At 45.3% G+C, this 19,095-nt stretch overlaps 1 protein-coding gene across 1 annotated transcript in view; it reads right to left on the reverse strand.

Moving 5' to 3' along the window:
• The window catches only part of Scarb2 (scavenger receptor class B member 2), a 62,081-nt gene that overhangs the window by 37,574 nt on the left and 5,412 nt on the right, over positions 1-19,095 (reverse strand). Inside the window, exon 2 of the mRNA XM_006987219.4 lies at positions 3,530-3,687. Within this exon, the coding sequence (XP_006987281.1) occupies positions 3,530-3,687 (158 nt within the window). The remainder of the gene's footprint in view (positions 1-3,529; positions 3,688-19,095) is intronic.

Raw genomic sequence — 19,095 nt, forward strand, 5'->3', positions numbered from 1 at the left:
CTGGGTTTAAGCCCCAGTATTTCACATGTGCATGCACACTCAAAAAGATCATTCTCTAATTTCCTTGGCCAATACAGTGGCTTACACCTCCAATACCACACTCTGGAAGATGAAATGGGGTGATTCCATACTCACGGCCAGCCTGGGCTACATAGTAAGTCCCTCTGTGTATTTATTTATTTATTTATTTATTTATTTATTTATTTATTGGTACTGAGGACAAAACCAAGGGCCTAGTACATGCTAGGCTTTATACATACAGGCTTTATACTAAGTCATATCCTAAAGCTTTTCTTTTTTCTTTTCTTTTCTTTTTGTTTTGAGACAAGGTTGTCTCTAAATACCCAGGCTAACTTAGATAGACATTGAACTTGTGATCCTCTTGCCTGGGCCCCTCTAGTAACTGAGGTTACGTGTTGTAGAATATTATTTTAAGATGCCATACATTTGTTTATGCTGTGGAATATTTGTTTAATGATGCAAAGATGTGTCGCATTCTTTCATGTTACATTTGTTTAATTCTGTGAAGCTGTGTTGCTTTGCCTGTCTAAAACACCTGATGGGTCTAATAAAGAGCTGAACGACCAATAGTGAGGCAGGAGAAAGGCCAGATGGGGCTGGCAGGCAGAGAGAATAAATAGAAGGAGAAAGAGAAAAAAGATCTAGGAGGATTCAAGGGGCCAGCCACCCAGCTACACAGCCAGTCATGGAATAAGAAGTAAAGAAAGGAATACAGAAATAGCAAAAGGTAGAAGCCCAGAGTCAAAAGATAGATGAGATAATTTAAGTTAACAAAAGTTGGCTAGAAATAAGCCAAGCTATGAACGTAGTCAGAAGGTTTCTCTGCCCCACCTGGTCCTGCAGCTGCTCAGACTCAAAAACATACAGATGCTTTTTTTAATTATGAACTGGATGGCCTATGGCTCTAGCTTCTCGCTAGTTAGCTCCTATAACTTAACCCATTTCTATTTATCTATAAGTTGCCACATGGCCGTGGCTTATCCATACTTTCACATCTTGCTTCTCCTGGCGGTGGCTCGTGTCTCTCTCTGCCTCTGCCTTTCTTCTTCCTATCTCACTCTTTTGGATTTCCTGCCTGGCTATAACCTGACTCGCCATAGGCCAGAGCATCTTCTTTTCTTTTCTTCTTCTTCTTTTTTTTTTTTAAAGAGATTTATTTATTTATTCTGTTTACAGTGTTCGCTTGCATGTGTCCCTTCAGGCCAGAAGAGGGCACCAGATCTCATTACAGATGGTTGTGAGCCACCATGTGGTTGCTGAGAATTGAACTCAGGACCTCTGGAAGAACAGCCAGTGCTCTTAACCTGTGAGCCATCTCTCCAGCCCCCAGAGCATCTTCTTTATTAACCAATCACAGCAACACATATTCACAACATACAGAAAGACATCCCACAGCACTTCCCCTTCTCTGTCTAATCAAAAAAGGACGGTTCTGTCTTTAACATAGTAAAATTACATATAATAGAACATTTATCAAGCAAGAATTACAGTTACAATATCTACTCTATTTGTATTTGGCAAAATTAAAGAAAATATTCTATCTATCCTATATTTGTTAGTCTAAGGTCTCATATCTAATTTATCTTTTATCATAACCAATAAGACTCCCCAGATTTATTTGGGAGCTGGGTAGTAGAACCCCAAAATGAGCAAAAGTGCCAAAGAGCAAAAACCACCAACTACAGTTACAGGCTTGCACTGACAGACACAGTGAGACCCCGTCTCCAAATGAACACACATGTGCATAAACCACAAGGGCCTAAGGGTTCTCCTAAAATTCCTTCACACAGCATGGTTTGTTGGTATAATTATGGAGGTGGATTTATATAGACTAGTAAGTCCACTAATTAGTGATTATAGCAAGTACTTAGATATCACTATTGTGAGCAGGGACAGTCTGAACATTTAATAAATACTGGTTCATCAACTCATTTAATTCTTATAACAACCCCACATGGGGGGCTTATTTTGATCCCCTTACAGAGAAGGAAACCCAGACAGAAAGTTGCAAAGTTGTGATTTGACTCAAGTCAGCATCTGATTTGAGGCAGAGCGTGTTCCCCAAAAGCAGGTATGAGTTGTTTGATCTTTGAATTCCCAGCATCTGGAATAATGCCGATTCATAACAATCAACCAGCAACCATTCATTCATTCACTGGGCAATTGATTACAACAGGCCTGTGAGACATTTCAACCAGCTGCTGTCCTGAGGAAAGACCTGACAGTCTGCTTCCTCTATTAATGTCTTTTTTTTTTTTAAATGTTGGCAAAGAGAAACTTTCCTGGCAAGCTTCCTGAAGAGGAAGAAGGAGCTGCTGTGACCTACTGCAACACAAAGTTACCATGACTGGAAGACCCAAGTTATCCCTTCCATCTGCTCAACTTTGAAAACATAAGATCCAGGACTGGGGAAATGGCTTGGCAGGTGAAGGTGCCTGCTGCCAAGCCTGAGGACTTGAGTTTCGTCCTTGGGACCCACATGGTAGAAGGAGAAAACTGATGCTTGTAAGTTGACCTTTGACCTCTACACATAAGTCACCGACTGAGAGCGTACGCGCACAAATAGATGTAATAAAAAGTGATCAATACCATTCTTCAATCTTCTTAGACTTTGAAACTGGCAGTCACTGCCACAAAACCAGTTACTACCTGTTATTTCTTACACATAGGGCTTAGAAATAAATGGATGAACTGGGTGTGGTGGAATAAGTCTGAAATCCTAGCACTTCGAAGGCTGAAACAGGAGGATTACCACAAGTTCAAGTTCAAGGCCAGCCGAGGCTACAGAATGAATTTCCAGATGGTAAAACTCTGTCTCAAAGAAAGGTTGGGATACACATGCAAGGAGTCCTGGGTTCATATCCAACATGAAATAAAGGCTACAATCCGTGTTTAAGAGTCAGGAGGACCAAGAAGTTTAAAGCCATCCTTTGAGACATAGTGAATTCAAGCCATCCCGAGCTACAGGAAATCTTGTCTCATTAGAAAGAAAGAAAGAAAAAAAAAACTGAATGAGTGAGAAACATTAAAAAAAAAATCTCAGAGCTGGGTGGTGGTGGTGCATGCCTTTAATCCCAACACTTGGGAGGCAGAGGTAGGTGGATTTCTGTGAGTTCAAGGCCAGCCTGAGCTACAGAGTGAGTTCCAGAAAAGGCACAAAGCTACATAGAGAAACCCTGTCTCAGGGGGAAAAAAATCTCAGATTAACAGTAAATTCTAGAAACTGATTTAAAACTAAGTACATGTGGAAGGAAATTGGAGGGAGCCCTAAAAGGCCAGAGGTGGAGAGCGGCTGGTGGATGACAGGACAGGGCAGCATTCCTGAACAGGACATACGGGGACTCAGCCCTGCCCACAGAGCTCTGTGGAGGAATCTCCCCAGACAGACACCAGCAATGCCACACACAGAAGAGACCCAAAGCTGTGTCTCCACCAGCTCGTGTCCTAGCGGGCCGTGCTGGCACAGCCCCGAGTATCCCCGCAGGCCCACAGTGGAGGAGGGACTCACCTGTAGGTGTACGGCCCCACTTCTTCCACTATGGGGATTTCTCCTCGGAGGATCTCCTCTGGATTGGTGACATTGAAGAAATAGAACTGGCTGTAGACAGGTAGCGGGGGCTTCTCCCAGGAGTCAAAGACCTCGGTACCGTTTCTCAACACCATATTCTGGGGAGAAAAAAAAACAAAACAAAACTGGTTCACAAAAAGGCCACTGCTTCTGAACGCGGGGCAGGAAGTGGGGCCTTCCCTACTCTGTAACTGGGGTTTGGGGGCAAAAGTCCAGGTCCCAGAAACCACAAGAAGCTCGTGGTGGCAACCTGTGCCAATCCATGAATTAAAGAGAAGAGTGACCGTAAAAAGCAGAGAGAGCGTTATCGACGTGTTGAGAAGAACACATAAAGGAATCCTATGACTCCGAGTTCATCTTTGGGGTCTTGACAGAGCTTTAGAAGTGTGGGGTTTAGCTTGGCTTTAAGGCAGGGTTTCACTCTGAAGTCTAGGCTGGCCTGAAATTCATTATGTAGCCCTGGCTGGCCCTTTGAGGCTGTCCTCTTGGCTCAGCCTCCTGGGTGACTACAGACACGCACCATCACGCCTGGTGAACCTTAAGTTTAAACTTCTCTACAAACTCCCCGAGGAAACCTGTACTGGGAGAAATCTATATTTTCCATTGAACTCCTAAGTATCACTTAAGGATGGTCAGCATAGGAAACATCTACTAATGGAAGTCATTAGGAACCAGCAACCAAAAATAAAAACTCAGCTCTTCAGTATGCAACCAACAGGGTTGGTGGCTGGCTTCTCAAAATGAAGCATCCTGTTCCCCAAAAAATCGTAGGTTTGTTTTGTGCTTTTACACTTCCTATGACCCGGAGGACAACACACTTCCTGCAGGAATGGTGGATCGATATAATACTAGAAAACTTTTAGACTAGCTTCCGCTGACTTTGCCTTAGACATGGGAAGAGAAGTTGGGGCGTGATCCTTTGTCGAGGCACAGAAAGACCTTGGGGGAAGCAGATAACAGAGACAACCCCAGGTGTGACACTGCCAGCCACTAGCCGTGACCCTCGAGAGCAGCCCGAACTGTTTTTAATCCCTACCATCTGGATTCTCCCCTCGGCTTGTTTAGTGAAAAAGTTGAATCTACTAAATGTTTGCTCAAGGTCAGAGGAACAAGTTCAAGTCAAAGGCTACAAGGTAAACTCAGTGTAAAGGTCAGGCGGGCTTTCTTTTCTGCACAGGGCCCAGTGGGGGCTGGAATGGCTGCTCCTGTGCGGGGGTCAGCTGACCTCGGCAATGCAGCACCAGACTCATCATTTTTTCAAGACTAGAGGAAGGGAGTCTGCTGAGACAGTTCAGTGACTAAGTGGGCTTGTTGTGCAAGCCTGAGGACCTGACTTCCAACCCTCAGTTCCCACAATGGGGGAAAAAAAAAAAAACAGGCGTGGGTGGTGCACATGCCTGTCACTCCAGCACTGACAATCTGATGGCGGAGGTGGGTGGCCAGCCGGCTTACATGCAATAGTGACTGTCAGGCTCAGTGAGAGACCCTGTCTTCTCTCGCGAATAAAGCAGAGAGTGAAAAGCAGGACACCTGGTAGTGTCTTCATCCTTCTACAGGTGGGCATGCACGCACACACGCGTGCACACGCATGCACACACACGCACCAGTGCACAGACAGGCACACACATCCCACACACAAAATAAAAATAAAGTAGTTAATCTTATAAAAACCAAATACAGGAAGGTATGGAGACCCACAAAGGTTTCCTAGTGAGATCCGAGCTTGCTTTACCCGGCAGAGCTGCATTAGAGGATGGCTTGACCACGTGCGGGGTCACCAGGTGTTTGGAAGGGTCTGCACTTGGCTGTGCTTGGAGGAGATCATTTGCACCACCCCTTGGCATTTCTATAAATAGCCCATTAGAAGCGACAGGAGGGGCCAGTGGACAAGGATCCAGGCCCTCCTGAGGTTATCCTGTGTTTTTGTCTGTCTCTCTCCCCTCTATATTTCTATCTAAATTTTTTATCCCTCTCTTCTCAAGAGTACCCCGGGAGGAAAAAGTGGTCTCCCACAGGAAGGGCTGCATCTGTATGTTATACAAACAAGGGCTGTGGTGGGTGAGACAGGAAGATGGCCACAAGTTTGAGGCTGTCCTGGGCTACAGAGGGTGACCCTATCTCAAAGACAAAAGCAAAACAAAACATAAACAGTACAGAAATGCACCCCTTTCAGGTGTCAGTTCAAAACAGGCAGTGTCGCACAATGGTCAAGGGGGTTAAATAAAAAGAGGAGGAGGAGCCGGAAACATGGCTCAGTGGTTAAGCTCACTTGTTGCTCCAAAAGGACCCAGGTTCAGTTCCCAGCACCCACATGAAAGCTCACAATTGTCTGTAACACCAGTTCCAGGAAATCTTCAGGCCTCCAGGAAATCACCAGGCATGCACACACGGTACACATACATATGCAGGCAAAACACTCACAAGCATGAAACCACATAAACCTTCAAAACAAAACACCCATATAAATCTGGGGCTGGGGATATAGCCCAATGGTAACCTTTCCCTCGCCTAGCACGTGGAAGGCCTTAAGTTCAATTCCCAGCAAGGGTGGCTTGGCAGGGGAAGGGGAGGTGGTGGTGGACAATACAAATCTGACTTGGGTCAGGACAGGCTACTTGAAAGCATTACTGTAAGGACGGAAGGGACGACTGCAAACAGCAAAGGCTAACCGTGATGTTTGCGGAGTCTCGAGGGTCAGGCCGAGAGTTTGCTTTCCTGGGAGGAGTGGGCAAGGCTAGAGAACGTGGTGTGGGGGAAAGTGGGGTGCTTAAGAGTGGCAGGGTCAGCCAGTGAGCAGAGGGCCTCACCAGCTACGGCCCAGCACCAAGGCATGCGGAGAACGTGAGGGAGAAAGGATCCAGGGTCTCATTTATCTTTTAAAGGAGTTCGTCTGTAAAGTACAAACCCTCGGCGACGCCACGAGTGAGAGGCGAACAGATGGGCAAGCGGCCGGGCTTATCTTGCTTGGTTCCATGCAGCTCAGGCAACCCAAGGTACAAAGGAAAGTGGAGAGTTTCCAGGAAGAAAGGGGCAGAGCTCCTTCCAGAAAGGGGTGGAAGCCAGTGCTTGGGCATCTATAAACACGTCTCTCTGACGTATAGATAAAAATAAACCTTTAGAAGCCTTGTCTCCTTACACACTGACCACTCACAGTTAACTACTGAAACAGTCCTTGGCAGCTTGCCTGGGTCACAGTTGGCAGCAGACTCTGGTTCTCCCCATGGTCAGCCTGACCCCAGAGCACTTCTCTGTCCTGGCTAGAACAGAGAAGAACCGAAGCCATCCAAACACACTGTCCTGTCTCCGTCCACTGCATTCAGATCTTCCCCCTTTCCTGCACTGTTGACGTGTGTTTTCCTCGAGGAGCCCTCTGTAAATCCCAGAAGAGACACTGGGCGTGTGTGTGTGTGTGTGTGTGTGTGTGTGTGTGTGTGCGCGCCTGTCTGTCTATGTATGTATGTATCTGTGTGTATGCGTGTGTGTCTGCCTGTCTGTCTATGTATGTATGTATCTGTGTGTGTGAGTATGTATGTGTGTATGTATGTATGCATCTGTGTGAGTATGTACGTGTGTGAAAGAAAGCGAGAGAGACAGAGAGAGAGACACCAAGGGGGGATGAGAGAGCAGAGGGAAGTGGTAAATGCAGCTGCCAACACTTCTAAAAGAGTTTCATCTTTATTTTTATCCTTTCCTGAGGCCAGCTCACAGGACAGTCACCGTCGCCACCACTGCCAGCTGCCTACTACTGTGTCCCTGCCAGAGTCGGGGACCGTGTGAGGGGACGCATTGCTTCTGAGACTTCATGTAAGTCAGTCCTGCAAGATAAGAACTTCCAGCTTTCCAGTTTGTACCAGAGTCAAGCACCAAAAAGAGAAACGAAAAGAAACTACAGTTTGTAGACAAGGAGACAGTAGCAGCACAGATGTCCCCAAGTTACAAAGCCAGCACATTAAATCAAGCCTGGACAAGCCCTGGGCTGCAATGTGGCAAAGACTGCGTTTGCCTACCTCACAATCTGGTGGAATGACCAGATTGAGCGAATGCAGTTGAATTTCATGGAGACAATTTTTTAAGTATAATTATGTCCCAGATATTACATGAGCTGCATAGAAAATAATTTAATCTTTTAAATATTTTTTATTTTTAAAAACTGTATTTGTATTGGTGTTTTGCCTACATGTATGCCTGTTATACTACATGCATGCCTGGTACTCAAGAAGGGACACTGGATTCAGCGGGACTGGAGTTACAGATGGCTGTGAGCCACCATGTGGATGCTAGGAATCAAACCTAGGACCTCTGGAAGAGCAGCCAGTGCTCTTAACCACTGAGCCATCTCTCCAGCCTGGAAAATAATTTATTTTTTCCGGCATATTGAAGGATCTAGGGACAAAGTGTTGTGATACCTGCAACTTGTACTGAAATATTTACAATAATAATAATAACAATAATAATAATGTGTGTTTGAGAGATATGGCCAGGCAGCAATAACTGATACCTGGAAGTGAATGGTAACATCTCACACATATATACTGAAATAATTATTTTGCTGTTTATCTGGATTGTAAACTAGACTAGGCCTCTTGTTTTGTATCTAGCAACCCTACCCTAGAGGGAACCATAAAAAACAACAGAGAAAGCATAACACACTGGACTCCGGGTTTCCCTGGCAGTCAGGCTGAGTTATGAGGAAAGGGAAGTATGGCAGCCGTGGGAGGTCATGCCTAGCTGAGCTCCATCCACAGGCGTGTCGGGACCTAAGAGAAGAAGAACTGAAGCTCAGAGCCTCCATGCTGCTCAGCCCCACTATGCTAACGTATCCAGAGAAAGCAAGGCAACCCTGTACCACAGGATGGGCCAGTTGTGTGTCCCCACTGACCGAACCTTCTAGTTCTGTACCAGACACACAAGGCATTGGCGGCGCAAGGCCAAGAGCTTGCTCTGCAAAAGCCGTGTTGACAAACGAACAAACAACAACCCTAAGACCAGAGAAAGCCTAACACAGGAAGTCACTCATTCTGCCAGACACAAGGAACCAGTATCACGGCTGCCCTGGGCCATTCTAAACATAAAGCCATACATGGGGACAACTACTGCCCATCACTGAGAGCTCCGCTCTGGCAGTGACAGCCCCAGATAAAACTTTCAATTAGCCGAGCTGTCTTAGTCACACTAAACTAAAAACCAGCATAAGGTCCTAAATCAGCCTCACAAATGAGTTTTATCTGGATTGTGAGACAGTGCTTATTAATTTTAGCCAGGTGGAATGGGATAGATTTTTCAAAGCCCAGGACTGTGGACTATCACTAAAAGAAATATTGGAAGGGATCCCTTGTTATGTGGCGAGTTAGGAACAAAAGACAAACTAACAATGAAGGCAGAACACACTGTTCTGTGCATCAGCCAAAAGGTACAGAGTGAAGTCCTTCCTGGGCCCAACAAGAAGAAGCCGTTTTCGCATGACAAGGCTTAGTTGAAGGACACAAATGTCACACAGAATTGTAAGCAAGACTCACTCTTGCCTAAGATAAAACGATCCGTGCACAGAAATGTGTCGGTCATATCAGATTTACAAGAGACATTTGACGCAGCGAATGTAAACAACAACAACAACAACAAGCTACAGATGTGGGGGGGGGGCTGCCACCCTCAGTCCCCACATGAGGCTCCCACTGGCTGTCCCCTGAAATCGGGAAGACGATGCTTCGTTCTCTCTCTGCCCAGGGCACCCTGCTGCCATAGGAAATCTGGACAATAAAAAAGTTTCCATATGCAAAGTCTTTATACTCAAATTTTGATTTAAAAAAAAAGTAACAGGAAGTCATCCGTCATGGTGGCCCATACCTACGTCTCAGCGCTTGGGAGGCAGAGACAGGAAGATCAGGAGTTCAAGGCCAGCCTTGGCTACATAGCGAGGACCAAGAAGCTAGCTTAGGGAGTAGAAATGCTTAGTGCCCAGGCCCGATGACCTGAGCTCCATCCCTGGAACCCATGCACAGAGCTACACAAGAGCGACATGCCACACGTGCACCTCACGGCACGCGCATGCTCATACACACCATGCACACATACAGATTAATAGGCACACACATGCTCATGCACACCATGCACACATACAGATTAATAGGCACACGCATGCTCACGCACACCATGCACACATACACATTAATAGGCACACGCATGCTCATGCACACCACGCACACATACAGATTAATAGGCACACGCATGCTCACGCACACCATGCACACATACACATTAATAGGCACACGCATGCTCATGCACACCACGCACACATACAGATTAATAGGCACACGCATGCTCACGCACACCATGCACACATACACATTAATAGGCACACGCATGCTCATGCACACCATGCACACATACAGATTAATAGGCACACGCATGCTCATGCACACCATGCACACATACAGATTAATAGGCACACACATGCTCATGCACACCACGCACACATACAGATTAATAGGCACACGCATGCTCATGCACACCATGCACACATACACATTAATAAGAAAAAAAACAAGTGACAGGAAAAAAAATGCAACACCCTTATAATCCACTCTCCCACTATTAGCATTTCTACTTAAAAAAATACTAATAATGTCTTTTTTAAAAATTGTCTTTATTTTATGCATACACGTGCTTTGCCTGCATGTGTACACATGCACCATGAGAGTGACTGGGGCCCACGGAGCCAGAAAATGGGTTGGATACCCTGGAACTTGAGTTACAGGTGGCTGTGAGCTGCCATACGGGTGCAGGGAACTGAACTCAGGTCCTGGAAGAGCAGCCGTTACTCCTAACTGCTGAAGCATCTTTCCAGCCCCTCCTGATACTTTAAAAATCTATATGGGCATTTTGAAAAACATTATAAACTACCCTCATTTGGTTTTAGAAGCAATATTTGTCTGTGTACTTATCTGTTATACAACTTACCTAGTCATTCTCTTTTGGATGTGTACTCATTTCTGTCCTGCATAGAATGTTCTGGAATATCTTTGTCTAAGTTATTGATTAATTACTTTTTAATTAAGTATTACTGGGTGCGGTTTGTGCATGGTTGGGAGGGGGGAGGTTGTACGTGGCATGTGTCACAGTAAACACGTGGAGGTCAGAGGACAACTTTGTGAAGTCATTTCTCTCCATCCACCCTTACATAGCTTCCAGAATCGAACTCTGGCAGGCTGATGAGGCAAGTGCCTTTACCCACGGGGCCACCTCACCAACCCTATTAATTTCTTCAAATCGAGCACCAGCATTGGAATTATCTGATCAAGGTTTTCATGAACTCACATTACCAGCTGCTTCCAGAAACACCATCATCGAGCAAATACTTCCAAAAGACATCTCAAAGATGTTTGAAAGTTTGCTTATTTAATAGTGGGAAATAACATCTTAGATACCAAGAAAAGTATACTTTTGTTTTGTTTTTACAAAGTTGCCAGTGGAGTCAGCAGAATTCACAAAGAGCGGATCCTTGACTCCATGGAAAGCTGGTGAGAGGAGAAGAAAAATAACCCTGTCCTGAACTCGGGGACCAGGAGCCCCTGACCAGGCCAAGCCTGACGTAGGTCAGCCATAGCTCAATTGGCTTCTCTGCTGAGCACTGTGGGGCAGCCTTGCAGTGACCTTTGGGGAAGAAATGGCAGTAGAGTTGTTGAACCAGCTGTCCCAGGGCAAGTCACTTCCAAATGATAAAAATAAGCACCTGGGGAACTGCGTCAGACTTGATGGGAGTCAGACGTACTTTTAAGGAAATCAAGAGCACTATCAGGGACTCTTCAAGGTCAACAGAAGGCCCCTTAATAATTAGACACAACTCAAGCGTCCATATTGCCATTCATTCACCCACTTTTAATGCAACCAGCTTTGAGAGCCTGGCCGACCAGTGTGTGTGGCTTTCCTTGGATTGCAGATTAGCGAAACTCACCAAATACCAAAACACCAGTTAGTTTTGTTTTGAAAAACTGCTCCCTTAAGTTAAGCAAACCCGAGGCAGACTCCTGTAATTTAAATAATTTTCACTACTTCCGCTTGCACTAAAAGATAAAAATTCTGCCCTTGATTCCTGACTTTAAATTGGAAAGAAGTACTCTGGCGTCCACCGTCTTTGTATCATCATTTAACTCACTCTGCTGTGACTGTAACTGTCACAGTTTGCCAGCTCACTGGCCAGCTGTTGCCCCGTCTATAAATTACCCAGCGGGCATTATGCTGGAATAGCTACACCGAATCGAAACCCTACCGGGAAACACTCGCTGCAGTATTTCCGAAGGGTCTAGGGGGATCAGAAGCTGCAGCCAAGGTTGAGAAGAACAGGTCTAAACAGGGAAGGGGAGCTGCCAAAGGAAGCAAAACTAACAAGGGAGGGTTTCAACACAGAACTCTGGGAGAGGCGTGAGCACTCAGACTGTGGTACCCATTGTTCCTCACAGTCAAAGTCGGGAACGTTCATGTGTGTAGGGAGGGTGGGCAGTGAGCGAGAGAGTGGGTGAGAAAAAACGATTTCAGGATGGAACTAAATAAGAACCTCAGCCATGGAAACAATGACCATGCTCTGTGTGGAACCTGTACCGCCTACCTCATTATTTCAAACCTGTTTGGTTATGATCATATCTTATATATGAGCCATGCGATATGATCCTCACTTGCTTATTTATTTTTGTCTCCTCTCCCATTCCTGGTAATTATCAGACATACAGTGTCCCTTTCAATGGGACTTTCAGGGTGGAGGATAGAGGAGAAATGTGAAAACACAAATTTCAATCCGATAAGAATAAATTCAAGAGACCTATTGTCCAGCAGAGCGACTGTAGTTAATGCCAACACACTGTAGGTGTGCTCTACCTGAAAACAGCTGAGTGGGTTTTAAACTGTTTTAGTCGCCCCCCCATCCCACACTCCCCCACCCCTGCCAATAAGTACATGAGGTGATACATGTGTTAATTAGCTTCATTTACCCATTCCATGCTGTATACACATTAAAAACAACAACATCATTGTATGCCATGAATAAATATAATTTGAATTGTCAATTTAAAAAATGCATTTTAAAAACCAGGACTTGTGATGGCTGATGATATTGCTGATGACATTAGCCTTTATTGTCTCTGGAAAAGGATAAAACTCAGGGCAGAAGGGGTAATGGGGGCGGGGAGTGAGAGAGGCAGGCTGTGGGTCTGCGGCTGTCAAACCGGAAACAGCATTATTCACTTCTACACAGAAACAAGCCTTTGCCCACATTCGTTAAACATGTAAGTCTCCCTGCTACCTTCCATTTGTCTTGCTTATTCTTATCTGATTGAAATTTGTGTTTTCACTCATAAGTGGATTCTAGATATAAAGCAAAGAACAATCAGACTGCAACCCACAGAACCAGGGAGGCTATATGGCAGGGGGGAACCTAGGATGACTGTGGCTTAGAATAAGTTTTGGTTTTACTCAATCACTGGGCAAGCCTCAGGGAAACATTTCACTAATAGGATAAGATTTGTACTGTATCAAGCTGATGATAGAAAAAATAAACAAATAAATAAATAAAAATGAAAAAAAAAAAAGAAATTTGTGTTTTCACATTTCTCCTCTATCCTCCACCCTGAAAGTCCCATTGCAAGGGACACTGTGTGTCTGATAATTACCAGGAATGGGAGAGGAGGCAGAAATAAATAAGCAAGTGAGGATCACGTCACATGGCTCATATATAAGATATAATCATAACCAACAGGTTTGAGGTACGGAGAGAGGTTTCTCTAAAAAAGACAAGAGAGCAAGCCTGATTGATGTTTGCTAGGCACTGGGAGCCAGGAGAGGTGTGAGAACAGCCAGTGTGAGCTGGATGCCCCTGTCTCTTCAAAACCTCTATGTTGAAATCCTCAACCCCAAGGTGATGGGGTCGGGAAGTGAGGCCTTGAATCGGCTGTCACAAGAGCAGAGCCCTCATGAATAGGATTAATGCCTGTGATAACTATGGTGACATTTCATTTGTGATGAAATGTGATTTTATTTGTATGTTAATAAATAAAGTTGCCCGGGGATCAGAGGTCATAGCCATTAAGCATAAGTCTGGCCGTGGTAACACACCCTTAATCCCGATCACATGGCAGGCAGTCTGTGTGTTCAAGGACACAGCCAGCATGGTGACACACGCCTTTAATCCAAGTACCAACCATAGAGACTTGAAGGTCTGTATAGACAGGCAGTGACAAGAAAGTCTTGTGGTTGGGTTGAGAGCCAATGAGAAGGCAGAACAGAAAGGCAATAAAAATACAGACACATAGGAAGTAGGTCTCTCTCAGGGGAAGGACAGCAGCGAGTGGTAAGATAAGGTGGTCTTAGCTCTTGGCTACTGCTCGATCTCTGTACTTTTAATTCTGTTTTTGGCGCTGTGTTTCTTATTTAATAAGACCATTTAGAATTTCATCCACAGATAACTAACCTTATCAATTGGACTGGATTTAAGTCAGGTAGGAAATTCTCACCTCCCGCCTTTCCATTGTTCTGGGGGTGAAATTCGGGTCATCAAACTTGCACAATGAACACCTTTACCCTCTGACCTGTTTCTCCAGCCCACATTTCCAGACTTTAAAGGGACAAACCATTCAGGGCTAACTACGTGACCACTGTCCTACAGAGCTCCAGGGTGGGATCACATGTAAAGCCACACAACAACAAGCCAACAAAATCCTCCCAAAGACAGAATTTTTACCTAACCTTCCATCCATCCAAGAACTTCCTTAAGCATCTGTTCATTCTTGCCTTTCTTCTTTTCCCTCCCTCCCCTTTCCTTTTCTTCCTCCTCTTCTTCCTTCTTTCTGTGGTGCTAGAGATTAAACCCAGGGCAGCATGAGTGCCCTACCACTGAGCTATACCCCAGCCCCTGACCATCAACAGGAGATGACATAGAATTAAATACAACAGGACCTTTACCTTCAAAAAACTTTCAAACTAGCCTGAAATACTAAATTGTGTGCTACAAACTGGAATCCCCATGGGACTGATGCCAAAGAAGGGCACCATGAGTTATGGAGAGACCAATGTTCTCATCGAGTTTCAGCAGACACAATGAAAGACAAGCAATTCCCAGAACCCGAATCATTAATGGCCCCAAACCTGGGACTTCCATTTGGTTTGGCTCCTTTTTCTTTTTTCTTTCAAGACAGAGTACCATTTTGTAGCGGAGGACAGCCTCTGCAGCCCATGCTGGCCGCAAATATACAGTGATTCTCTTGCCTTAGCTTTCTGGGTCCTGGGATTACAGGCCTGGGTCACCTCACCCATCTCATAATCCTGTTTTGATACTGAACTCATGGGCACACAAGAAAGACACAGTACATGAATAGTGCACTGTGCAAACTCTGGCTGCTTTGAAAATATTAGTAATAATAATTAATAATAGCAATAATAAATAATAATAAAATAGATAATTAGTAGTAAAAATAACCAAATAGGTCATGGCCAGGCAGTGGTGGTGCATACCTTTAATCCCAGCACTCGGGAGGCAGAGACAGGTGGATCTCTGTGAGTTTGAGGCCAGCCTGGGCTACAGAGTGAGTTCCAAGAAAGGCTTCAGAGCTACACAGAGAAACCCTGTCTCGAAAAACAAAACAAAACAACAACAAAAAAGTCCAAATAGGTCATATAGAAATATAATCATGGATATGGATAATTATTATAATTCTATATTATACATGTTATAACAACAAAGGTATGTGTGTATATATATGTTTTATATATATAATATGTTGTTATTATAACATGGATAATATAATTACTATATTAATAATATAATAACATGTATTATATATTTTTAAAACATTCCTAAAAAAATCAACATTATTAATTTCATTGAAACTGAGTGAACCCCTAGAAGTCCCTGAGACCCTCTCAGACGCTCTGCAAGTCAAAAGCAATTTCAGCAACACTAGTCACACATCATTTCCTCCGCTCCCCTCTCTGGCTTTGTGAGTATGGAGTAGAGTTTTCCAGAGGCTACCTGACCCATGAAGATGTCCTTGCTTTGACAGATTAGGTGTGTTGCTGATGTCGTCTTGCATTTTAAAAGTTTCTCAAATTTTTAATTTTGTGTGTGTGTGTGTGTGTGTGTGTGTGTGTGTGTGTGTGTATGTATGCATGGGTGTGGGCAAATCCATGCCGTAGTGTGTGTGTGGTCAGAGGACAACCTTACGTGTTGGCCCTGGCCTTCTACCCGCTTTGAGACTGGGTCTCTGTTGTCTGTCTGTGCGGCATGTGCCAGGCTACCTGGATTGTGAGTCTCCGTGGATTCTCAGGTCCCCAACCATGCATCTTGCTGTAGGAACATTGGGATTACAGAAGTACACTGCCGTGCCTACCTTTTATGAGTTCTGGGGATTCAAACTCAGGTCACTCTGTATAGCCAGCACTTTATCCACTCAGCCATCTCGCCATCTTTGGTTTTAATTCTCCTGTGGTAAGCATCAGTACGGACGACCCACAGAGACAAAAGTACAAAAGCTCTCTGGAGTCCTTAGTAATTTTAGGAGTACAAAGAGGCCAGAAGTGTGAACTGGAAGACAACAAGCTTAGCTTATTTACCGTTATGGGCACAGCGCTCAGCATGCTGCCTTGCAAACGGTTCACGTTCTCTTTACACTTTCTAAACAAACAACCAAGACAACGTGCACACTGAAAGGACTTTGAGAAAGAGAAAGCAAACTGCTGGGCGTGCTCAGCACTTGAGCTAAGGAGGCAGGAGGATCTGGCCAGGTTAGAGGTCATCCTCACCTACACAGTGAGTTCAAGGCCAGCCTGGTCTCCATGAGAGTTAGAGCCCGGGACAGCGTTTGCTTTCCTTTGGTTGGTTCTGATGGGTTACCAGCTTTGATTCAAAGCAGCCCCTTTCTTTAGTCCTGAGAGTGCGTGTAGCACATTTGATGATATGGGTTCTAAGTGTCTCCTCACTTGGCCAACATCCCATGTTTTCATTAATGAGCTTATTCCCACCTGCTGACTCTTCCCCGTGAAGCAAGTGAATGTCTGGCAGACCAGATGGCCCCTTGGCTGGGGCCTGACAGAATGAAATTTTGTACTTTATTGAACAGTAAAGCAGAGTGACTCCCCACAGCTAAGAATCTCCCTACACCTCTGTTTCTTTTTATTTAACTGTGCCAGGTAATGGCAGTATCGTAGTCACGTCCTCAGCCAGAATTCCCATCTCAGGGAATGAAGATCGGCTAAAACCATCACTACCCTCAGCTCCTTAACCTGCTACCGTTCCTAATGAGGCAGGTCTGGGCGCGGTCTGGCTTCCTCTACACTGTGCCCCCCCCCCCCCAGAGTCCAGGAACAACACAGTCAACGACCGGGCTGCTCCACTGTCGTAACCGGCAATTATGAGTACATTTGTGGTCAACACGGATTGAAGAGGCTGAAGGAAGCGTTCTCTGAGTGCGCTACGACAAGATCGTGTTGCCGAGAGAAGAGAACACTATTTCGGAGTCCAGCATCACTTAAGAAAATTAACGACACTGCCTGTTCATAGTTCTGAGCCCTCCCTGGGTACATAGCCAGTCACATCACTGTTAGGAACTTGCAAAGGAGAAACTGAGAAATGAGCGTGCTCCTGGGAGGTCAGCTGGAAAGCCACACAGAAATGGGGGAAGCCCCAGGTCAGTAAACAGCCAGGGCAGGATGAGTAAGCAAAGGAAGCTGGGATTCCTGCTGACCTTCCAGTTTCTATCATATTCTCAGGAGATCTGACAGGGCCATTTCTAAGCCGGAGTTTCAAAGGCTTTAGAGAAAGAAAAAACAAAACAAAACAAAACAAAACTCTCCTACTTGAAGGGGTCTCAGTTCCTTAAAGAGTGTGCTCCTCCACGCATGCCAAGACGTGGCAGACAGTAGAATTACGTGAAGACAGTGTAGCATGGGTCAGGTGAGAGGCAGCCATAGCATTCATTATCCAATCCGCAGTCTTTTGGGGGAAGAGGCTGCTAATCCTGACACCAGAGCAGCAAGTACACACGAATCACACTGGGCAGTCCCAGGAAAATGGAATGTGGTCCTTCGTAAGGCGGGGAATTAGGTTCAGCGTCAGGAGACCAAGCTGGCACTCCTACCACTCCCCTGGGCTTTGGATAAGCCACTTAGCTTCCAAAAAGGAAAATAACAAATAAGGTGATCTCAAAGGTTGGTTGGTTGGTTTTTAATAAAAAAAACGAAACAAAAACCAAGAGTCTACATCTTCTCAACTTTGGACAGAGACTGTTTTTCTTACTGTTACATTTGTAGCTCTTAGCTCTAAATGGGTGATCCCTCCTCCTCCTTCCTGGTGTCAGGGATTGACTCTAGGCCCTTTCCCATGCCAATCAAGCATTCCACTGCCCAGCCATAGCCCAGCTCCATGTCCTTTGAATGGAGGTCCGTAGGGAAATGAGGTCATGTGCAAGAAAGAGTCATTGGAGATTCTATTTAGTTGCTGGAGGTGTAGCCCAGAGATAGCTTGTTCGGCGTGTACTAGGAGCCCAGGGCCTGCTTCCCAGCAAGGAAGAAAATTCAATTATTATGCACCTACAAGGTAGCAGGCATTATGTCAGGAATCAAAGTGATGGGCTGGGCTAAGGAATAAATACCACATCAAGTCTCGTCCTTCCCGGCTCTCTGAGAAAAAAGTGGTTTGCTTGTTTGTGTTTATTTTTTGAGACAGGGTCTCATTCAGCTCTGGCCAGGTTTGAACTCTCTTATGTGGTGGAGGATAACCCCAAATTCCGATCTTCCTGCTTCTGCCTCCCAAGTGCCGGTTTGACAGTGCAATCACCACAGCTGATTCTCAGAGAAAACTGTCTACTGGGTCTCTGGAGATCTGTCTTCAGAAAGCCTCAAATGCTTGCCAAAGGTTTTCTTGACGCCTTAGCACCCCTAGGGAGTATGTGGGGGCTGAAGACAAGCGAGGTGCTTCTACGCCTCTTCTGTAAATAAGAACTGAACCAGTAACTACCTGGTTTCCCAGGGTAAGGCAGTCATTAGTGGGGCCCAGCATGCCTGGGTCCTGTAACAGCAGCTCCTTTGAAATTGCCCTGACCTTTGCCCTTCCAGGCCTCTGCAATCTTTTGGTTGAAGGAACTCTCTGTTCTAGTAACTTTTCTGTTGCTGTGATAAGACACTGACCAGAAGGAATGGATTTGTTTGGCTTACATTTCCACATCACAGTCCATCCCTGAGGGGAGTTGGGGGAAGAACTCAAGGCAGGGGCCTGGAGCAAACCCTGAAGCAGAGACCATGGAGAAACACTGCTTACTGGTGTGCTGTGGTGGTTTGACTAGGAACAGCCCTCACAGACACATGTGTTTGAATGCTTGGCCACAGGGAGTGGTACTATTAGGAGGTGTGGCCTTGGAGGAAGTGTGTCACCATGGAAGCGGGCTTTGAGGTCTCATATATGCTCAAGTCATGTCCAGTGGGACACTCTCTCCCTGCTGCCAGGGGATCAAGATCTAGAACTCACAGCT

The sequence above is a fragment of the Peromyscus maniculatus genome, chromosome 10 (genome assembly GCF_049852395.1).
Source record: "Peromyscus maniculatus bairdii isolate BWxNUB_F1_BW_parent chromosome 10, HU_Pman_BW_mat_3.1, whole genome shotgun sequence".
Lineage (NCBI taxonomy): Eukaryota > Metazoa > Chordata > Mammalia > Rodentia > Cricetidae > Peromyscus > Peromyscus maniculatus.